Below are 18,884 nucleotides of genomic sequence, written 5' to 3'. Positions count from 1 at the left end.
TGCCTTATTCTATTGTTTAGAAACAAGCCACAGATCTTGCCCAGGCTCGATGGGAAGGGATTATGCAAGAGCAGGAATACCAGGAGGTGGAAGGTCATGGGGGCCACCTGACAGTCTGGCCAGCATTAGATGTCATTTCATATTTGATTTCCCCTGTTTTTAAAAACTATTTTATTACATAATAAGAAAACTCTATACAACATATGTGGAATATAATGAATTATTACAGAGTAAACACCCTTAGTAACTACCCTTCCAGTCAAGAAAGAGAAGTTTCCTAACTGCCCCCCCACCCCCACCCCCTGCCAGAAACTCCTTCATGTGCCTTATCTCAATCACAGGACCCTGCTTCTACCTGAAAGGAATCTGACTTTTACAGTAATCATTTCGTTGAATCTCTTTAGAGTTTTAGCACCAAATATGCACACCTAGTCACAAGAGGCTTACCCGTGTAAAAAAAAAAAAAGTGGATATGTCTTTTTCTTAACTGCTTTGTTGAGATACAATTACATTTTATAAAATTCACCTATTTAAAGTATACAGATGGCAGGGTAGGGGGGCAGGGAGTGGAGTGCCTGGGTTGCTTAGTCAGTTGAGGGACTGACTCTTGGTTTTGGCACCAGGGTCCTGAGAGCTAGCCCCACATGGGCTCCTTGCTCTGCAGAGAGTCTGCTTAAAGACCCTCTCTCCAAGAGGTACCTGGGTGGCTCAGTGGTTGAATGTCTGCCTTTGGTTCAGGTCGTGATCCCGGGGTCCTGGGATCAAGTGTTACATTGGGCTCCCGGAGGGAGCCTGCTTCTACCTCTGCCTATGTCTCTGCCTCTCTGTGTCTCTCATGAATAAATAAATAAATAATCTTACAAAAAAAAAAAAAAAAAAAAGGGAAGCTTGGGTGGCCCAGCTGTTGAGCATCTGTCTTCGGTTCAGGGCGTAATCCCAGAGTCCCAGGATCGAGTCCCAGGACCAAGTCCCGGATTGGGCTCCTTGTGTGGAGCCTGCTTCTCTCTCTGCCTGTGTCTCTGCCTCTCTGTCTGTCTGCCATGAATAAATATATCTTTTTTAAAAATAAAATAAATAAAGTATACAGATTGGGCACCTGGCTGTCTCAATCTGTAGAACATGCAACTCGATCTTGGGGGGTCGTGGTTGGAGCTCCACAGTGGGTATAGAGATTACTTAAATAAATAAATTTTTAAAAAGATTTTATTTATTTATTCATGAGAGACACACACAGAGAGAGAGGCAGAGACACAGGCAGAGGGAGAAGAAGGCTTCCCTCAAGGAGCCCAATGTGGGACTCAATCCCTGAAGTCCAGGATCATGCCCTGAGCGGAAAGCAGAGAGCAAACGCTGAGCCATCCAGGTGTCCCAATGAATAAATCTTTAAAAACATAAAAACTAAAGTATACAAATCAATGTTTAGTATGGAGTTATGAAACCGTCACTGTATTCTAATTTTAGAATATTTTCATCACCCCAGAAAGACCCTTCATATCTATTAGCTCCCAATGTGTCTTGTAGGTCACCCAATCTACACATCTCCTTCTCCCTCTCCTTTCCTTGCAATTCAACTGTAGGACCCCAGGCTGTAGCACCCAGTTTGAAGATGTGGAAATTCACATTTGGGCTGTTGCATTGGTTTGAGCAGAAAGCCTTGCAACACAACCCAGCCAGGCAACCCTTGGCAGCACATTTCACCTCTTTGCCCTGTAAGATGGAAATAATTATTATTTGCCCTTCCTTACCTTCCTCAAGGGGTTGCTGAAAGAATTAAAGTAATAGGTCAGGAAACTGGGAAAATGCCATGGTGATTATAACCACAGCAACAATGACAGAGTTATGTCGGCCTCCAAAGCACCTTGGCCTCTAACATCTTGAGATCCTGGATCTTGAGATCTTGAGATCCTTGAGATCTTGAGACTTGTGTCTCATTTACATATATATCCTTGAAAACAGGGCCAAGCCAATTCTTCCACATGTTCTACTAACTCGCTTTCTGGCCTCACAACCACTATACATGATGTTAACACACCAGAAAGTGGAGGCCCAGACAGCATTGGTGGTTTGTCTGGGACTGGTTAGCTGATAGAGCAGTGACCAGGCCCAGTTCCTCTCTCTCAAGTCTCTAACTATAATACCCTCTGTTAAGGTCCTGTGCTGAACCAGGACCTGGCCTTCCACTCTGATGGGACACAACTAGCCCTAGAGCCACAAGGTACTCCTTTTTTCTGGTTGTTGTTGGTGGTGGTGCTCAGTTAGTATAGTGGCCTTGGGTTGTCTGAGCAAGGGCAGGCCCTCTCTTTGTGCTGGTTGACCGCTAAAGGGCTCTCTGTTTTCACTTCCTGCATTATGGAGCTTTTATCTTCTCACCCAGAGTCACCTTGATATTTGCCCTTTAAAAGTACCAAGATGGAGAATTCAGAGGCCAGGGTTTTTAGCATCTTGAGGTCCTTTGGTTAAATACCATCCTGCCTGGTGGTTTGGATAATGGGGCCTCTGTGAGCATGGATATTTTATTGCCTGGCCATATGATTTCCCCAAACTGAAGCTGAAGTATAAGAACCAAAAAGGTAGAGAATGGGGCACCTGGGTGGCTCAGTCAGTTAAGCGTCTACCTTCAGCTCAGGTCATGATCTCAAGGTCCAGGGAATCAAATCATTCATCAGGTTCCCTGCTACGTGGGGAGCCTGCTTCTCTCTCTCCCTTTGCCTGCTGCTCCCCCTGCTTGTGCTCTCTTTCTCCTTCTCTGTCAAATAAATAAACAAAATCTTAAAAACAAAAACAAAAACAAAAACCTGAGACAATGAAGTTTAGCACTCTGCTTCTTTGCTTTTGTCTCAAGTTTTCTGTCAGCATCTGCTTTCCAGGACACTGTGAAAAGTGGTACCCTTTTCTGAAAACAAAACAAAACAGAACAAAACAAAACAAAAATCCTCCAGAACAGAAATAATGAAGCTGAAATGCCAGTGGCTGAAGGGCTTCTCACTGGGATCTACAGTGTGGGGGAAGGAATCGTCCACCCACGCATCAAGCTGGAGAGACGGCTCATGAGGGTGCAAAGGCTCATGGGGAGAGTGCCAGGGACTCCTGGGCTGCTTCTCACCCCCCACCCTCCGCAGATGTTTCTCTCAAAAATTTATATTTTCTTGTAGGCTTGTCTCTGTGAAATGCTTTTTTTCTGGGGGTCAGGAAGAAGGGAGTAATGTCAGTGACAATGGCCACTCCTCTCTCTCCCTCTCTCTTCCCCTCCGCCTCAGACACACTCTTCACCCGATGGGGAGGGTGCTCCCACTGGAAGGCATGGTTGTGCCATTATTGGGGCCCAGGGCTTTGTGTTCCTGGAAGAACCCTCTACCAAGCAGGAAGCCACCATCTTCTTAGGCTCACGACAGTTATATTTGATACAATTATATCTGTCCCTTACTTTTCCTCCCTCAAATACATTTTTTTTCTGGAAAGGTTAATTTGAAGACTTTATTTCCCAGCTGATTGCAGAAACAAGCCACAAAATGCAACAATGCTGCTCTTTGGAGATACCTCAGGCCCCTGTGCTCTGGTTGAAGGAAAAATCCCTTCCCTAGCAGCATTTGGGGCTTTTGGCAGGAAGGGAGAATTTTCTTTGGTATATGCTCTGCTCCATCATCCCCCATTCCTGCCTGAGCCCTCAGCCCCAAACCCAAATTCATCCTCGTTGTAATTGTTGAAAACCCTAATCACTGCAAGGGGCACCTGACTGGCTCAGTCAGTGGAGCATGTGACTCGATCTCGGGTTTGTGGATTCGAGCCCCACGTCGGGTGTAGACATTGCTTAAAAATAAAATATTAAAAAAAACAACAACCCCAAACCCTAGTCCCTGCATGACTTTTTGTCCTTCTAGAGGGGTGCAGTCTTCTTTTTTAATTACAGTTAGGCTTATGTCAAAGATTTGTTTTGATTTGGGGCTTACCTTCCTAACTAGCCACAGGCTTTCTCAGGACATGGGAAACCAAGCTTCAACCCTTTGTGTGCCACGATTCTTGTCACATTTGCACCATTTTTTACTTACCTAATATTTTTCCCTAAAAAAAAAAAAAAAAAAAAAAAAAAAGTTTTTTCCTAAACCAACTCAATAACTCCCCGCAGGTATATTCATTTCAAAAGGAAACTTAAGGGGCTTAAGGGAAACTTAAGGGTGGCTCAGTCAGTTGAGCATCTGCCTTGGCTAAGGTTGTGGTCCCAGGGTCCTGGGATTGAGCCCCACATCAGGCTTCCTGCTCAGTGGGGAGTCTGCTTTTCCTTCTCCCTTTACCCCTCCCCCTGCTCATACTCTCTGTCAAATAAATAGATAAAGTCCTTAAAAACTAATTTAGGGACGCCTGAGTGGCTCAGTGGTTGAACGCCTCCCTTCGGCCCGGGGTGTGATCCTGGAGTCCCCAGATAGACTCCCACATTGGGCTCCCTGCATGGAGCCTGCTTCTCCCTCTGCCTGTGTCTCTGCCTCTCTTTGTGTCTCTCATGAATAATAAATAAAATCTTAAAAAAATAACACTTAAAAAAGTAAAACTATGTAAATGGAAATCAGAATCATGTGTTTTAAGTAACGAGGAAAACCCTAAATATGTTTCACGGAAAACACAAACAATGTGACTAGCTTGGCTCTATTCTATAAGGCTCTGAACCCAAGGCTTGCTCTGGAGCTCGCTCGCTTGAGTTCTCTCTCTCTCAAAAGGAGATTATCAGGTGTTATAGATTTACTGAGGCTTTCACCTTGACTTAATTAGGATGGAAACATAATAGAAAAGGAAAGAACCTTCTGGCCACAGGGGTCACTATGTCCAATGTCCCCACACCATCTACAATTATCTTGTTCCATCACTTCCACTTAGGATAATTTGGCCTAAGATTTGGCCAAGATCTAATTTGGCCAAGAGATTGGCCTGCTGCAGTATGGAAGACTGTGTCTTCCTTCTTGGCTCAGTGAAGTCTTTTCACCTTTATTTTTCAAAATTAATATGCCCTGGGAAGAAAGTCTTACACCTTTGCTCAGGACACAGTGTCTTGGAGTCACATACAATCTTTTTTTCACCACTTTCTGCACAATTAGTTACCAAGTTGTGACGCTGCATTTCTGCCTTCTCAAATCATCCCAACTACGGCTTCCCTCTGCACCTGCTCTGGTTTAGACTCTAATCACTTCTCTACTGGATTATTTTGACTTAAGCCCCTCTGTCTCTAGTCAGAACCCCCTTCCATCTGTTACCGATTGCTCCTAGTATTAGTACGTCTTCTATTTTTTTTTAAGATTAAAAAAAATTTTATTTATTTGAGAGAGAAAGAGTGACTGAGCATGAGACAGAGCACATGAGCAGAGGGGGAGGGGTCAAGGGAGAAGCAGACTCCCCACTGGGCAGGGAGCTGGATGGGAGACTCCATTCCAGAGCCCCAGGATCATGACCTGAGTGGAAGGCAGATTCTTAACCGACTGAGCCATCCAGTTTTCCCCCTTCCCATCTGTTCTCATTCTGTTAATGTGAGCTTCCCTGAACACAAATCAGGTATCACTCTTTCACTTAGAACTCCTCAATGTTCCTCAGTGCCTCCAGCAGAAGGTTCCACTTGCTACCTCTATCTTCCCTATCTCTAGCCCCATTTCCTGTCATCCTCCCACACATACGCTCCACCCTAGCCACCTTGCTTTGTGTCACATCATGTACTTTTGTGTATCCAGTCTACTTTGCCTGTAATATCCTCCCCCTTGTCTAGAGGGAAGTCTCCGTTGAAAATGGTGCACAATGTGTTTAAATGGGATCAAAGCAGATGTACTAATACTAGGAACATTCAGGAAGGCCACTCAGGCTAAAACCATGGCATTTTTCCTAAGAGTTCTCTGGAGATATTGGCATTTTTGCTGGGTTAAGGCATGGCATTGCCTGGGGGTCATCTGTTAACACAGCCCAGTAGGAAGAGGGGACTACCAGAGGAATGGGACACAGCCACATGGGTCTTGCTGGTTTGGGCTAGGGAAGGTAAATATTTAGATTATGAGGTGCCACCTTTTATGGAAGGTTTTTGAAAGGTTTGGGTACATGGAGAATAACTGGGAGGATTCTGGTGAGAAGAAAGATGAATTGTTTTGTCCACAGCTTGCTTCCCATAACAAATCTGTGTTGTTCATTTCTGTGCCCCTAGCACCTAGCGCAGAGCCTCACACATGGTGGAGACAATAAATACTTGTTAAATGACTTAATAAAAATGATATCCTACATTAGTATCTCAAAGCATTGAGATACTATTCTTCTAAATATATTTTTTAAAGATTTTATTTATTTGAGAGAGCAAGAGAGTGAACAAGCATACGCAGGGGGAGGGGCAGAGGGAGAAACAAACTCCCTGCTGAGCAGGGAACCTGATGCAGGGCTTGATCCCAAGACCTTGAGATCACTACCTGAGCTGAAGGTTTAACCAAATGAGCCACCCAGGCACCCCTCTTCTAAATAGTTCTATTAATTTTATTTAAAAGATTAAATTAACTTGACATGTTACAAAAGACAGTTGTACTAAAAATTCACAATCTTTAATACGTTTTTCCTTTCTTTGTACTCTCATCTAATATTTATGTACATCCGTTAGTTTTTAGTTACCCGATGAACACATGTGCATACTTGGTAAAGGTTCAAAGCTACAAAAGTATAGAGGGTAAATGTTGCATAAATGTATATCATACTTGATTTTTATATAGCTGTAATTATGTGGTTTTATATTTCTATTTTTTCACTTATTTTGTAAATACTTTTCCATATCTTTTATTAATATTTTATTTATTTGAGAGAGAGAGAGAGAGAGAGTGGTGGGAAGGGCTGAGGGAGAGGGACAGAGACAAACAGACTCTCCACTGAGCTGAGCCCCACACATGGGGCTCTATAATTGGATCCTGAGATCATGATCCAAGCTGAAGGCAGATGCTTAACTGACTAAGCCACCCAGGTGCCCCTCCATATCTTTAATAGTCGTTAGTTTTAATGACTGCAAAGATTCTCCAATTTATTTATTTATTTTTAAAGTAATCTCTACACCCAATGTGGGGCTTGAACTCATGACCCTGAGATCAAGAGTCATGTGTTCTACTGACTGAGCCTGTCAGGTGCCCCATAATGACTGCAAAAGTTGGCAGAGGCGGCCTTGGTGCTGGGCGAGCCCGCGTGGACTGTACAGCGGCCGCGGAACGGCCATGGGCCTGCTGGGCCCCGGGCACCGCGCAGCGCGAGCACCGGCCTAGAGCCAGAATTGAAGCTGCAAGATGCCTGACCAGGACCCTGGGGCTATTAGCCCCCTCCAACACACGGTGGCCTCAGGAACTGGGGCTGTGGTCACCTCCCTCTTCATGACACCCCTGGATGTGGTGAAAGTACGCCTGCAGTCTCAGCGCCCCTGGACGGCCAGTGAGCTGATGCCTCCCTCCAGACTCTGGAGCCTCCCCTACGCCAAATTGCCCTCCTCTCTCCGATCCACAGGGAAGTGCCTGCTATACTGCAATGGTGTTCTGGAACCCCTGTACTTGTGTCCAAATGGTGCCCGCTGTGCCACCTGGTTTCAGGACTCTACCTGCTTCACGGGCACCATGGACACTTTTGTGAAGATCGTGAGGCACGAGGGACCAGGACCCTGTGGAGTGGCCTCCCAGCCACCTTGGTGATGACTGTGCCGGCCACTGCTATCTACTTCACCGCATATGACCAACTCAAGACCTTCCTTTGTGGTCGAGCCCTGACTTCTGACCTCTACGCACCCATGGTGGCTGGTGCCCTAGCCCGCTTGGGCACCGTGACTGTGATCAGCCCCTTGGAGCTGGTGAGGACAAAGCTGCAGGCCCAGCATGTGTCCTACTGGGAGCTGGGCTGGGCACCTGTGTCCGAGCAGCTGTGGCTCAGGGTGGCTGGCGCTCGCTATGGCTGGGCTGGGGCCCCACTGCCCTTTGGGATGTGCCCTTTTCAGCCCTGTACTGGTTCAACTATGAGCTGGTGAAGAGCTGGTTGAGTGGGCTCAGGCCAAAAGACAAAAGACCAGACATCCATGGGCATGAGCTTTGTGGCTGGCGGCATCTCAGGGACGGTGGCGACCATCCTGACTCTACCCTTCGACGTGGTGAAGACTCAATGCCAGGTCGCGCTGGGAGCGGTGGAGGCTGTGAGAGGGACGCCCCCACGAGCCGACTCCACCTGGCTGCTGCTGCGGAGGATCAGGGCTGAGTCAGGCAACAGGGGGCTCTTTGCAGGCTTTCTCCCAAGGATCATCAAGGCCGCCCCTTCCTGTGCCATCATGATCAGCACGTATGAGTTCGGCAAAAGCTTCTTCCAGCGGCTCAACAGAGAACATCCTCTGGGCCCTTAGAAGGAGATGGGACAAGGACTCCATCTTTTCCATGGATTGGGACGGGTGGTGGGCAGAAGGAGACCGAGCCAAGTGCCTTGTCCTCAGCACTGAGGAAAGGGGCCTCATTTCCCTTCCCCCTCAACTCTGAGCCCCAGGGGTAGGGGGCTACCCCTCTAGGCCTGCTCAGGCCCCCCCAAAACAGCTTGCTTCCTGCCATTTCTCATTCCCAAGCCCCAAGGATAATCACTATTCCACCACCACACCCACCCCAAGTTGAAGACCAAATCTAACTGACCCCTCCCTTCCCACTGTTTTCCTGTGTGTTTGCTGTAGCTGGGTCTGCTCCCAGGAGCCACAAAACCCTGGGCCTGGTGTAGTCTGCACCCATCCCTGTTAATTCCTGGAATCTAAAGATGATGAACTTCTTTCCAGTAAAAAAAAAAAGACTGCAAAAGTTCTAATAATTTTATGTCATACTAATTTATTCCCTTATAATTGTATGCTTTTCCATTTTTAACTGTTGTGTAATGTTCCTCTAAATAGAGTATGTATATGTATATATATTTTTCTTCTTTGAATTATTTTCTTGGACTATATTTAATTGTAGTGACCTCTTTGCAGAAATAAACAGAAATTCTAAATTTACTGTTCTGTGGAATTTTTTGTTTTGCAGAAATAGCCTAAAATTAGCCTAAAAATTTCTGAGAATAAGTGGTTGATATCTATAATAAGTCAGCAAAAGTTTAATGTCTTTACAGTGATTAAAAGTTATATTAAATGCATTTTTGCCTTTCAGAGTTTACAATTTGAGTGGGGAGGCTAATCAATTTGCCCTTGGAAAGATAATGTATGTCAGCAAAAGAATTCCAAATAAAAAAAATGCAGCAAATGGTGACAAAATGTATACTGATCATACATTAAGCAATGTGATAAATGTTTTATCTTGATTTTATTTAATTTTCAAAAGGGTCCTATGAGATAGCTCCATTTTGCAGATGAGGTTTATGTTTTCAGAGAGGTTCTGTAACTTGCCCAATGTTGTAGAGGTAGCAGAGTGTTGGAGATAAACTGTAGGCTCCAGCATCCATGGTCTTACCCATTCCCTACGGGAATTCAGACCACTTGTGGGGAGGATAGATCTGAGAGGCTTTTCAATGTCAAGCATCTCTTAATTGAGGGTTCTTGTTTTACAATCTATACTTGAAAGGAGCTTAAGAAAATTAAAAAGAAAACTGGATGCAACCTCATCAATATGTGAGGGTTTTTCTTTTTTTGTTTTTTTTTTTGTTGTTGTTTTGTTTTTTCTTTTTTGGACAAAAATCATCCTTTACTGTCTTGTTGAGTGTTATGAAAAGTATCCAGTACTTCAATACCTAAAATGCCCGTGCTTTTTTCAAAAACTAAAGAGAATCCATAAAATAAAGCATTTGTACCCTGCTGAGTGCATTTTCTTTCTTTCTTTCTTTCTTTCTTTCTTTCTTTCTTTCTTTCTTTCTTTCTTTCTTTCTTTTTTGAGTATAGTTGAGATACAATGTTACAAAAGTTTCAGGAGTACAACATAGTGATTCCACAACTCTGTAAATGGATCCGATGAGGATCCGATGCGGAAAAATTTCCTTTCAACATGGTTAGTTATTGGAGCTCCAGTGGCGCAATCGGTTAGCGCGCGGTACTTATACAACATGGTTAGTTATCAAATGCCTTTTATTTATTTATTTACTTATTTATTTATTTATTTATTTATGATAGTCACACACACACACACACAGAGAGGCAGAGACATAGGCAGAGGGAGAAGCAGGCTCCATACACCAGGAGCCCGACTTGGGATTCGATCCTGGGTCTCCAGGATCACGCCCTGGGCCAAAGGCAGGCGCCAAACCGCTGCGCCACCCAGGGATTCCTCAAATGCCTTTTAATAAGTAATTGTGCTGATTAACATGCCTTCCAGCCTAATCACGCAAACAGAATCCGTGTCTCTAGAGACCCATCCATGTGACTATTTAGAAGACATGGGTATTTGAACAGTAAACCAAGAACAAGTGCATTAAAAGGCAAGATAAAATATTCACTCTGTATCAAAGCATTGGACTTTTCTGCTCCACCAAAGCAAGCTTGACAGGAAAAGGAAGACGTCTTCCAGGAAGGAATGGGAGACAAAAATGAAGAATGAGTGGATGATGAATGATACTTCGGGTTTAACTTGAAGACCAAAGATGAGGGCGCCTGGGTGGCTCAGTGGTTGAGTGTCTGCCTTCTGCTCCAGTAATGATCCCGGAGTCCAGTCCCCGCATCGGGCTCCCCATGGGGAGCCTGCTTCTCCCTCTGCTGGTGTCTCTGCCTCTCTCTCTCTCTCTCTCTCTCTCTGTGTCTCTCATGAATAAATAAATACAATCTTACAAAAAAAGAAAGAAGAAAGAAAGAAAGAAAGAAAGAAAGAAAGAAAGAAAGAAAGAAAGAAAGAAAGAGGGATCCCTGGGTGGCGCAGCGGTTTGGCGCCTGCCTTTGGCCCAGGGCGTGATCCTGGAGACCCGGGATCGAATCCCACATTGGGCTCCTGGTGCATGGAGCCTGCTTCTCCCTCCGCCTGTGTCTCTGCCTCTCTCTCTCTCTCTGTGACTATCATAAATAAAAAAATAAATAAAAAATAAAAAAGAAAGAAAGAGAGAAAGAAAGAAAGAAAAAGAAAGACCAAAGATAGAAGGATCTGAGGAGCAGGACCAATGCCAGCCCGAGTCTTACTTGGCCTCTTGCCCAGGACTGTGTCTAACTCACCAATCAGAGGCCAACCTCTTGTTCCACCCAATGTCAGTCATCTTCTACCCACTGGCCCTGGGTGTTCCACTATCCTGGGATGCAAAGAGAGGCTGTGTGGCAAGCTCCTCTTTTGACAGACATAAAAGATGGACCCTGTTATCTCCTGGCAGAAGTACTTTGTTTAGACCTCCCCATGTCTCCTGCAGAGTTGAAGTGGCAAGAAGTTTGTCTTGTGATGGTAGAGCTTCTTCTTTTTTTTTTTTTTTTTTTAATTTTTATTTATTTATGATAGGCACACAGTGAGAGAGAGAGAGAGACAGAGACACAGGCAGAGGGAGAAGCAGGCTCCATGCACCGGGAGCCCGACGTGGGATTCGATCCCGGGTCTCCAGGATCGCGCCCTGGGCCAAAGGCAGGCGCTAAACCACTGCGCCACCCAGGGATCCCGGTAGAGCTTCTTCTTAGCAATGTTTTGGAGGAATATTCCATCAGTGCCTTCTAGATTCCAATCTGTCCTCTTGGCTTTATCCAATATACTTAATATACAGTAATCAATCTGTAATATCTCAATAGTAAACTCTATTGCCAACAACTCCATTCCCTGGCTTATTTTTGCTGCAGTGTGTCATCATGTGGCTCTATGCTTAGGCACAGAGAGGTGTACAGAAGTCACTTTCTTCACAATTTACTTTATTTATTTAACATTAGTAAATCACTGACCACGTACCATGCACTATTCTAAGTGTTTTCCTGGTCTATCAACTCACTTAATTACAATTAATTACAATTCCATGAGGTGTACTTACCATTTAGCAGAAGGGACACAGAGAAGTTAAACAATTTCCTTAAAAAAAAAAAAAAAAAAAACAATTTCCTTGATGGTGCACAGCTAGTAACTGGCAAAGCTGAGGTTCAGACCTAGGCAGGCAGACTCCAGAATCCCTGCTCTTAACCCCTGAACTCTGCTGTCTCTAGAACTTCAGAGTGACCCTTGATGGGTGCCTGTTAAGATCATGAGAAGGGCATATCATGGGAGTACGGGGGTCCGAAGCTCTAAAAGTATAGCTGACCAAGGAGATGGAGAGGGGCTGTAAGAAGAAACTTACATTGTCCAGGAGGCCCAGACACTCTCTCCCACACTTTCACAACTGCTGGTCTCCATTAGTTGTTGCCTGTCGAAAGTGGTTGCTGGCTGTCCCTTACTGCAGCCTTGAGTTTGGATTTTTAAGTAGGTTTTATTTACAAAGGAGTTCCCAGTATTAACTCTGTGATATTCCCCTACCAAATAAACTCTTCTGAGTCCCCTGCCTTCCAGATGTTTAAATTAATAGAAATGCCAAAGCTGTTGCCGAGCACACATGTACAACACTATGAAGATCTTATCTCTTCTCATGCTCCTGGAGAAGTCCCTCAGAATTAACACTGTCATCGGCTGACAGTGCTGTTGCAGTGCTCCTGGAGTCAAGATTCTTCACAAAGGGTTGCTTAGAACAGGCAGTGCCCTAAAGAATTTGCCCCCTCCCTCATAAAGGGCCTTTGTTCTTTGTTTAATATTTGTGTAATTTATGTTTTTTTTTTTTTAAGAAAAGAGTTTTTTTCACATATATTATTTCATGGGATCCTCCAAACAATTCCATGAGGTAGAGGAGTGGGAAGAGATGATAGTCTTCATCTGGTAGAGAGGAAACTGAGGCAACAGGTGATGTGACTTGCCCAGAGTCACATACTAAGGATGGCAGAGCCAGGCTCGGTCTCAGCTATATTGCCTTCGGCAAGTCATGGTACCTCTCTGGGTCTTGCTTTTACCTATAGAGTAATGAGATTGAAATAGGGGCTCTGCAGGGTCTTTTCAACTCAACCATTGTGTAATCCTAAAATTCAGAAGAATTCTTTTCCCTGAAAGATCTGGCTAGCAAGACTCCTGAATTTCACATTTCCATCCATCTTATTTGCATCCATCCTGGAATATGACTTCATTACGTTTCAGCAAGCAGGGAGTGTCTCTCACCTCTCTCCCTCCTTATATAATAGTGTTTTTTGGAAGCGCTTCCTCTCCTATGCTCTTTAGGGACATCTTTATTTTATTTTTTTATTTTTAAAAAATATTTTATTTTTTTATTCATGAGAGACACAGAGAGAGAGAGAGACAGAGACAGAGACACAGGCAGAGGGAGAAGCAGGCTCCATGCAGGGAGCCCGATGTGGGACTCGATTCCAGGTCTCCAGGATCAGGCCCTGGGCTGAAGGCAGCGCTAAACCGCTAAGCCACCCAGGCTGCCCCTAGGGACATCTTTATACTAAGAGGCAAAGATGATAGCTGAAATCAATAGAGCAAGTACCACGAGTCTGGCACTATACCAAATGTTTAACCTGTATTATCTTACTTATTCTTCAAAACTACCTGAAGAGGTAAGTGTTATTATCACTATTGCTCTGTTACTGAATGGACAGGTTGGAGAAGTAAAAGAACTTACTTGGGACACCTGGGTGGCTCAGTGGCCGAGGGCCTGCCTTTTGGCTCAGGTGGTGATCCTTGGATCCGGCATCAAATCTTGCATGAGGCTCCCCTCAGGGAGCCTGCCTCTCTCTCTGTATCCCTCATGAATAAATAAATAAAATCTTAAAAAAAAATATATAAAATAACTTACTAGGGTTACATACTTAATTAGGTAATGGACTCTGGATTCAATCCCATGCAATTTGTCAGCAGCTCTTAACTAGTACACCAACACCCGGGGCTTCTCCTAGGAAAAAGGAGGGTTGTATTATGCCCACTTCATTTCCTCTAAAAATGTATTATGTAATTTTTTAAAAAGATTTTATTTATTTATTCATGAGAGACACAGAGACAGGCAGAGACATAGGCAGAGGGAGAAACAGGCTCCCTGCGGGGAGCATGATGCAAGACTAGAGTCCAGGATCATGCCCTGAGGCTAAGGCAGACGCTCAACCACTGAGCCACCCAGGTGCCCTCTCTTAAGTAATATTTAAGATAGAAAAAAAACCGCACATTATGTAGATTGTATTTCCTCATTAATTCTAAATATCCGTCTATTTACCTACTCTCTCTCTCTCCCACTGTGTGCCAAGCACTGTTCTAGCATTCGGGATGTAGCAACAAATTCCTCCAGATAGAGAGGGCCAGGAGGAAATAAGGCAATATTAGGAAAATCACTAATAGTTCACTATCGGGTGTCACCCATGTGTCCAGCACTAGGCTCGGCAAGCTTAACTAAAGATAAGTATCAGAAGACCTAGCTCAAAGAAAACCGCAGAAAGTGACTTAATTTGGCTTAGAAACTAAGTTTGGCTTAGAGCAAAGTCATTTCGTTGGCTGCAAAGAAATGAATCTGTTTACAAGGACAACGTTAAAAAGAATGTCATTATTATTAGTTTTTTGAACGTCATTATTTTGATTTTTTTTGTTGTTTTTGTTTTTGAATGTCATTATTTTGAACTGCTTTTTGTAAGCATCGCCGGCCAAAAGCAGCTGATGGTGGCTCTGGGTAGTGGAAAAGGCTGTATCCTGGCAGCCAGGGACCCTTTCAACAATCAAGCATTTTCCGAGGGCTATGTCCAGGAGGTATGGATGCTACTGAAAACCAGGTAGACTGGCTCCTGGAAATTGTAGTCCGCTACGAATATTCCCGTCCTGAGTCACCGCCAACCTCTAGCTCTGTGACCTTGGATAAGTACCCTCGCCTGCCCCAATCCTGCAAAATGAACGGGGTCAGACTAGCGGATCTGCCCCTCCAAGTCGCAGCCTGCCCAGGCGCATCCCGGAGAAGCGCGGGCGAGGCGTCCAGGCCCTGCGCTGCGGCTAGCCAGACGCGGGGGGCGCCGCTCGAGCCCGGGGAGCGTTCGCGTTCCGCACGCGCTTGTCCCTCGCGGCGCCCCGTCGGCCCCGCCGCCGCCGCCGCCGCCGCCGCCGCCGCCGCCGCCCGCGGAGCCGGAGGAGGCGGAGCTGGAGCTGTCCCGGCTCCCGAGCGGGGAAGCAGCCGAAGGGGCGGCGCGGCGCGGCGGCGGGGGAGGCTAGCAGGCGGTGCCTGCAGCGCCGGGAGAGCGGCGCCGTGGGGTGGGCGCTCCCGGCGAGAGGTGTCCGCTCCATGCGTGCGGGCCCAGCCCGGCCCCTGCGAGCCGCAGACATGAAGAAAGACGTGCGGATCCTGCTGGTGGGAGAACGTGAGTCCGCGCGCCGGGGCCGCCGCAGCCCGCGCTTCCCGGGCCTGCTCGCGCCTCTCCGCCCCCGCCAGCCGCCCGCGGGCCTCAGCCGCCCTCTCACCTGGGCCCCCCGCCCCTCCCGGCCCCTGCCCCTCGGTCGTCCCCGTGAGCCCCTGGCCGCCGGCCTCAGCCCTCCGAAGGTCCTCTCTTCCTTTTCCGCCCGGAATCCTTCCTTTCTGGGCCTCAAAGCGTTTCCGAGGCCGCTTCCTTTTCAGACCCTCTTGTCTTGCGTGGAGATTCCCTTGTCACCGCCTGGCAGGTGCTTGGAACAGGCCGATTGACCAATTGGGATGGCGTGGACCGGCTCCTGGGGAAGCTAGGGGGAGGGGTGCAGAATTGTTCGACTTGCGGCAAGGTCAGGGTTCTGCTGCCCTTTTTCTTTTTTTTTTTTTCTCTTCCCCCTTTGGTGCTCGCAGTGCTCTCTAGACCCTGATTTCAAGGTATGGAGCGTTTTTTTGGCCATACTTAGCTTTGCATTGGAATAACTGCTGGTAGACTCGGTATTTCCTCAAAAATTTATTTTCAACTTCAAGTTAGACAAGTTAATACAGGTGCTCGATGAATGAATAACCATCTGGGGAGGGTCCTTTAGTTCAAAGAATTATTGTCAACCAAAAGGCCTAATCCCCCCCCACACACACACCCCACATTATGTATTCCCTAGCTACTTGGTAATTAATTTATAAATAACAGGCACACAGGAGATCCAAACAGACACATGCATCTAAGACCCCCTAGAAATTCTTAGATTTCACCCTTTGAAGATATAATGAAGGAGAAATGCCTTCTGATCACCGACTTGTTATCACAGGGACTTCTTGATATCATTTGACTAGTTACATGACTCATTTGGTAGGACTAAAATAAGAAAGTGGGCTGGGAGGACTGAATTGTTTGTTTGTACATTAGTTAATGCTCTGCCATTGATGTTTCGAAGCATTCTGTTGCAAACCCCATTTCATCCTAGAGTAGCCCCTTCAGGTCTCTGTGATGCACTCTCAACGAGGAAAGCTAACACATTTTTACCCTCTTCTGTAGTGTTCTTTGATATTCATTGAAATCTCTGTTCATCTGCTCTTTGGAGAAGTCTTTAGCATCAGAATTTGGAAGTAAGCCTGCCCTGACACAGTTTACCTTTTGTTTGCAGTTGTGAATTTTAGGCTTTATTTACAACACTATCGTAATCTGTATTTTTTTTTTTTTTCGTAATCTGTATTTTGCATGGATTCCCTTGACAAAATTCAAGAAGGTGTTATTTAACATATAATTCATAGCTTATGCATCTGGAATCATGTAGAGAAAGTGAGTAGATAGCCATTTAAAAAGCTGATCCTGGGCAGCCCGGGTGGCTCAGCGGTTTAGTGCCACCTTCAGCCCAGGGCATGATCCTGGGGTCCTGGGATCCAGTCCCATGTCGGGCTCCCTGCGTGGAGCCTGCTTCTCCCTCTGCCTATGTCTCTGCCTCTCTGTGTCTCTCATAAATAAATAAATAAAGTCTTTAAAAAAATAAAAAATTAAAAGCTGATCCTTAACTGTGTCATAAAATAGTTTTATAGTACAGTAATTGTAATAGTAATTTTCTAGAAGCAAAATTCCTATGTTTTGGTTTTGAATATAGGAAGCAATTACATATAATTAGTCTGTAAAACATCTAAATAGGAATGCTATACATATGTAAGATACGTTGTCAGCCTTAGGGCATTTAAATTGTTAACAGTGTTACTTAGAAGTACATAAAAGAACCCAAAATTTGTTAGAAAAACTGAAAGTCATTTTCTGCAGATATGAAAACAAATAGAGATGAGAAAAGTGTGCACGTATGAGTTTTTTGATCACAGGGAGAACCTGACATAAGAAAAAGCCTTAATTTTTAAGGAAAACAGTTTTCTTGAAAAGGTTTGTACCAAAAGTTTTAGGCCAGTTACCATATATATCATTTTTTTTTCACATTTAGAAATATTAGAATTATACTTAATGTGAAATATGTAATTTTATTTTATTATTTTTTAAAGATTTTATTTATCTATTTATGAGAGACAGAAGGAGAGGGATAGTGACACAGGCAGAAGGAGAAGCAGGCTTCCTATGGGTAGCCGGATGTGGTACTGGATCCTAGGACCCTGGGATCATGCCCTGAGCTGAAGGCAGGTGCTCAACCACTGAGCCACCCAGGCGTCCCAAAATATGTAATTTTAATTTGTTAAATTAAAAGCAGGTATTTTGGAGGGGAAATGTTTGTAGCATTATTTTTTGAGGTTTAGTGTAAATATTTGACAGCTGTTAACCTAAGTGTACCATTTTACTTTTTTTTTTTTAAGATTTTATTTATTTATTTGACAGAGGGAGTGCGTACAAGTAGGGGGAACAGCAGGCAGAAGAAGAAGAGAAGCAGGCTCCCTGCTGAGCAGAGAGCCTTGTGGGTTTTGGTCCCAGGACTCTGGGATGGAAGGCAGAAGCTTAATCAACTGACCCACCCAGGCGTCCCTAGCTTTACCGCTTTAAATGCTGGGTAAACATAAATGTGACCAAACCTATTTTAATAAATAAAAAAATAAAAAAACTGGCCTAACACATGGATTTATTAGGTAAACCACTTTTTTAGGTAAAAGTGGTGGTAATTTAGTTGTCATTTTAAGATGGTTAAGGGGAATGGGAAAAAAAAAAAGCATCATCTTTGGTATTTTTTAAAAATATTTTTATTTATTTATTCATGAGACTTCATTTAGCCTATATTTAGTATATTATATTTTATAAAAGATTTTATTTATTTATTCACGATATACACAGAAAGAGAGAGAGAGAGAGAGGCAGAGACACAGGCAGAGGGAGAAGCAGGCCCCATGCAGGGAGCCCGATGTGGGACTCCATCCCAGGTCCCCAGGATCAGGCCCTGGGCTGAAAGTGGTGCTAAACCGCTAAGCCACCCAGGCTGCCCTCATCTCTGGTATTGTTGTAAAGTCTGTTCCTTCTCTATCACTTCAGTACATTTTACTGCTGTTAGTGTCTGGCCCTGAACCACAGAGCAGCAGCTTCATTCACTGAAGCTCCCAAATAGTTGTGAATGGTTTCAACATTCTGTTGGCTGAACCTATACTGTACTCTGGAGGTGGAATGGATCTTTTCTTGGCCCATCCAGAATCTGGATTCTGATCCATCCCGGCTTAAATGCTAACCAATTGCTTATTGTCTATTTAATTCTGAGATCGAAGAAGTTAGATTGTCTATAAATTTTAAAGTATTTATTTGCAGAGAAAGCCAAAGTGTTTTAAGTATCATCTGCTCCTTAATAATATTGAACATGATGAGGACCATTCAGGCCACGTAAAAGTCAGTTGCCATTCTTTAAACGGAACAAATTTTTTTAGATCATTAAGAATGCAGCCACATAAAACTTAGTTCTTCAGGGTATTGTTTTTCATGGTCAGATTCTTTGGCCAGAATTTATATTTAAGTAGATTTGCATTACTATGCTTAACAAATGTCCTTGTTGCAATAAAATTAGCATGAACCTTACTGGCCTTTTATCTAAATCATGTAGCCATCGTTAATAGTACAC

General features: G+C 44.6%; 1 protein-coding gene and 1 pseudogene across 7 annotated transcripts in view; both read left to right on the top strand.

Moving 5' to 3' along the window:
- The first annotated feature begins 7,144 nt into the window (after nt 1-7,144).
- LOC112918014 (mitochondrial glutathione transporter SLC25A39 pseudogene) lies at nt 7,145-8,504 on the top strand (annotated as a pseudogene).
- A 6,538-nt stretch (nt 8,505-15,042) lies between these two features.
- Nucleotides 15,043-18,884, top strand: part of RHOT1 (ras homolog family member T1) — a 64,872-nt gene continuing 61,030 nt past the window's right edge. For 2 of the 7 annotated variants that reach the window (XR_011999744.1, XM_025996169.2), the window contains exon 1: nt 15,072-15,289. Coding sequence is in view for 4 of the 7 variants with exons in the window: in XM_025996169.2 (XP_025851954.1) it covers nt 15,214-15,289 (76 nt within the window). In the remaining 3 variants the exon portion in view is untranslated. Of the gene's footprint in view, nt 15,769-18,884 lie in introns of all 7 variants that reach the window. The other 5 variants (XM_025996172.2, XM_025996168.2, XR_003234596.2 and 2 more) reach the window with 5 other exon arrangements.

Source organism: Vulpes vulpes, chromosome 2 (assembly GCF_048418805.1).
Source record: "Vulpes vulpes isolate BD-2025 chromosome 2, VulVul3, whole genome shotgun sequence".
Classification (NCBI taxonomy): domain Eukaryota; kingdom Metazoa; phylum Chordata; class Mammalia; order Carnivora; family Canidae; genus Vulpes; species Vulpes vulpes.
This window is presented reverse-complemented; position numbering and strand designations above follow the sequence as displayed.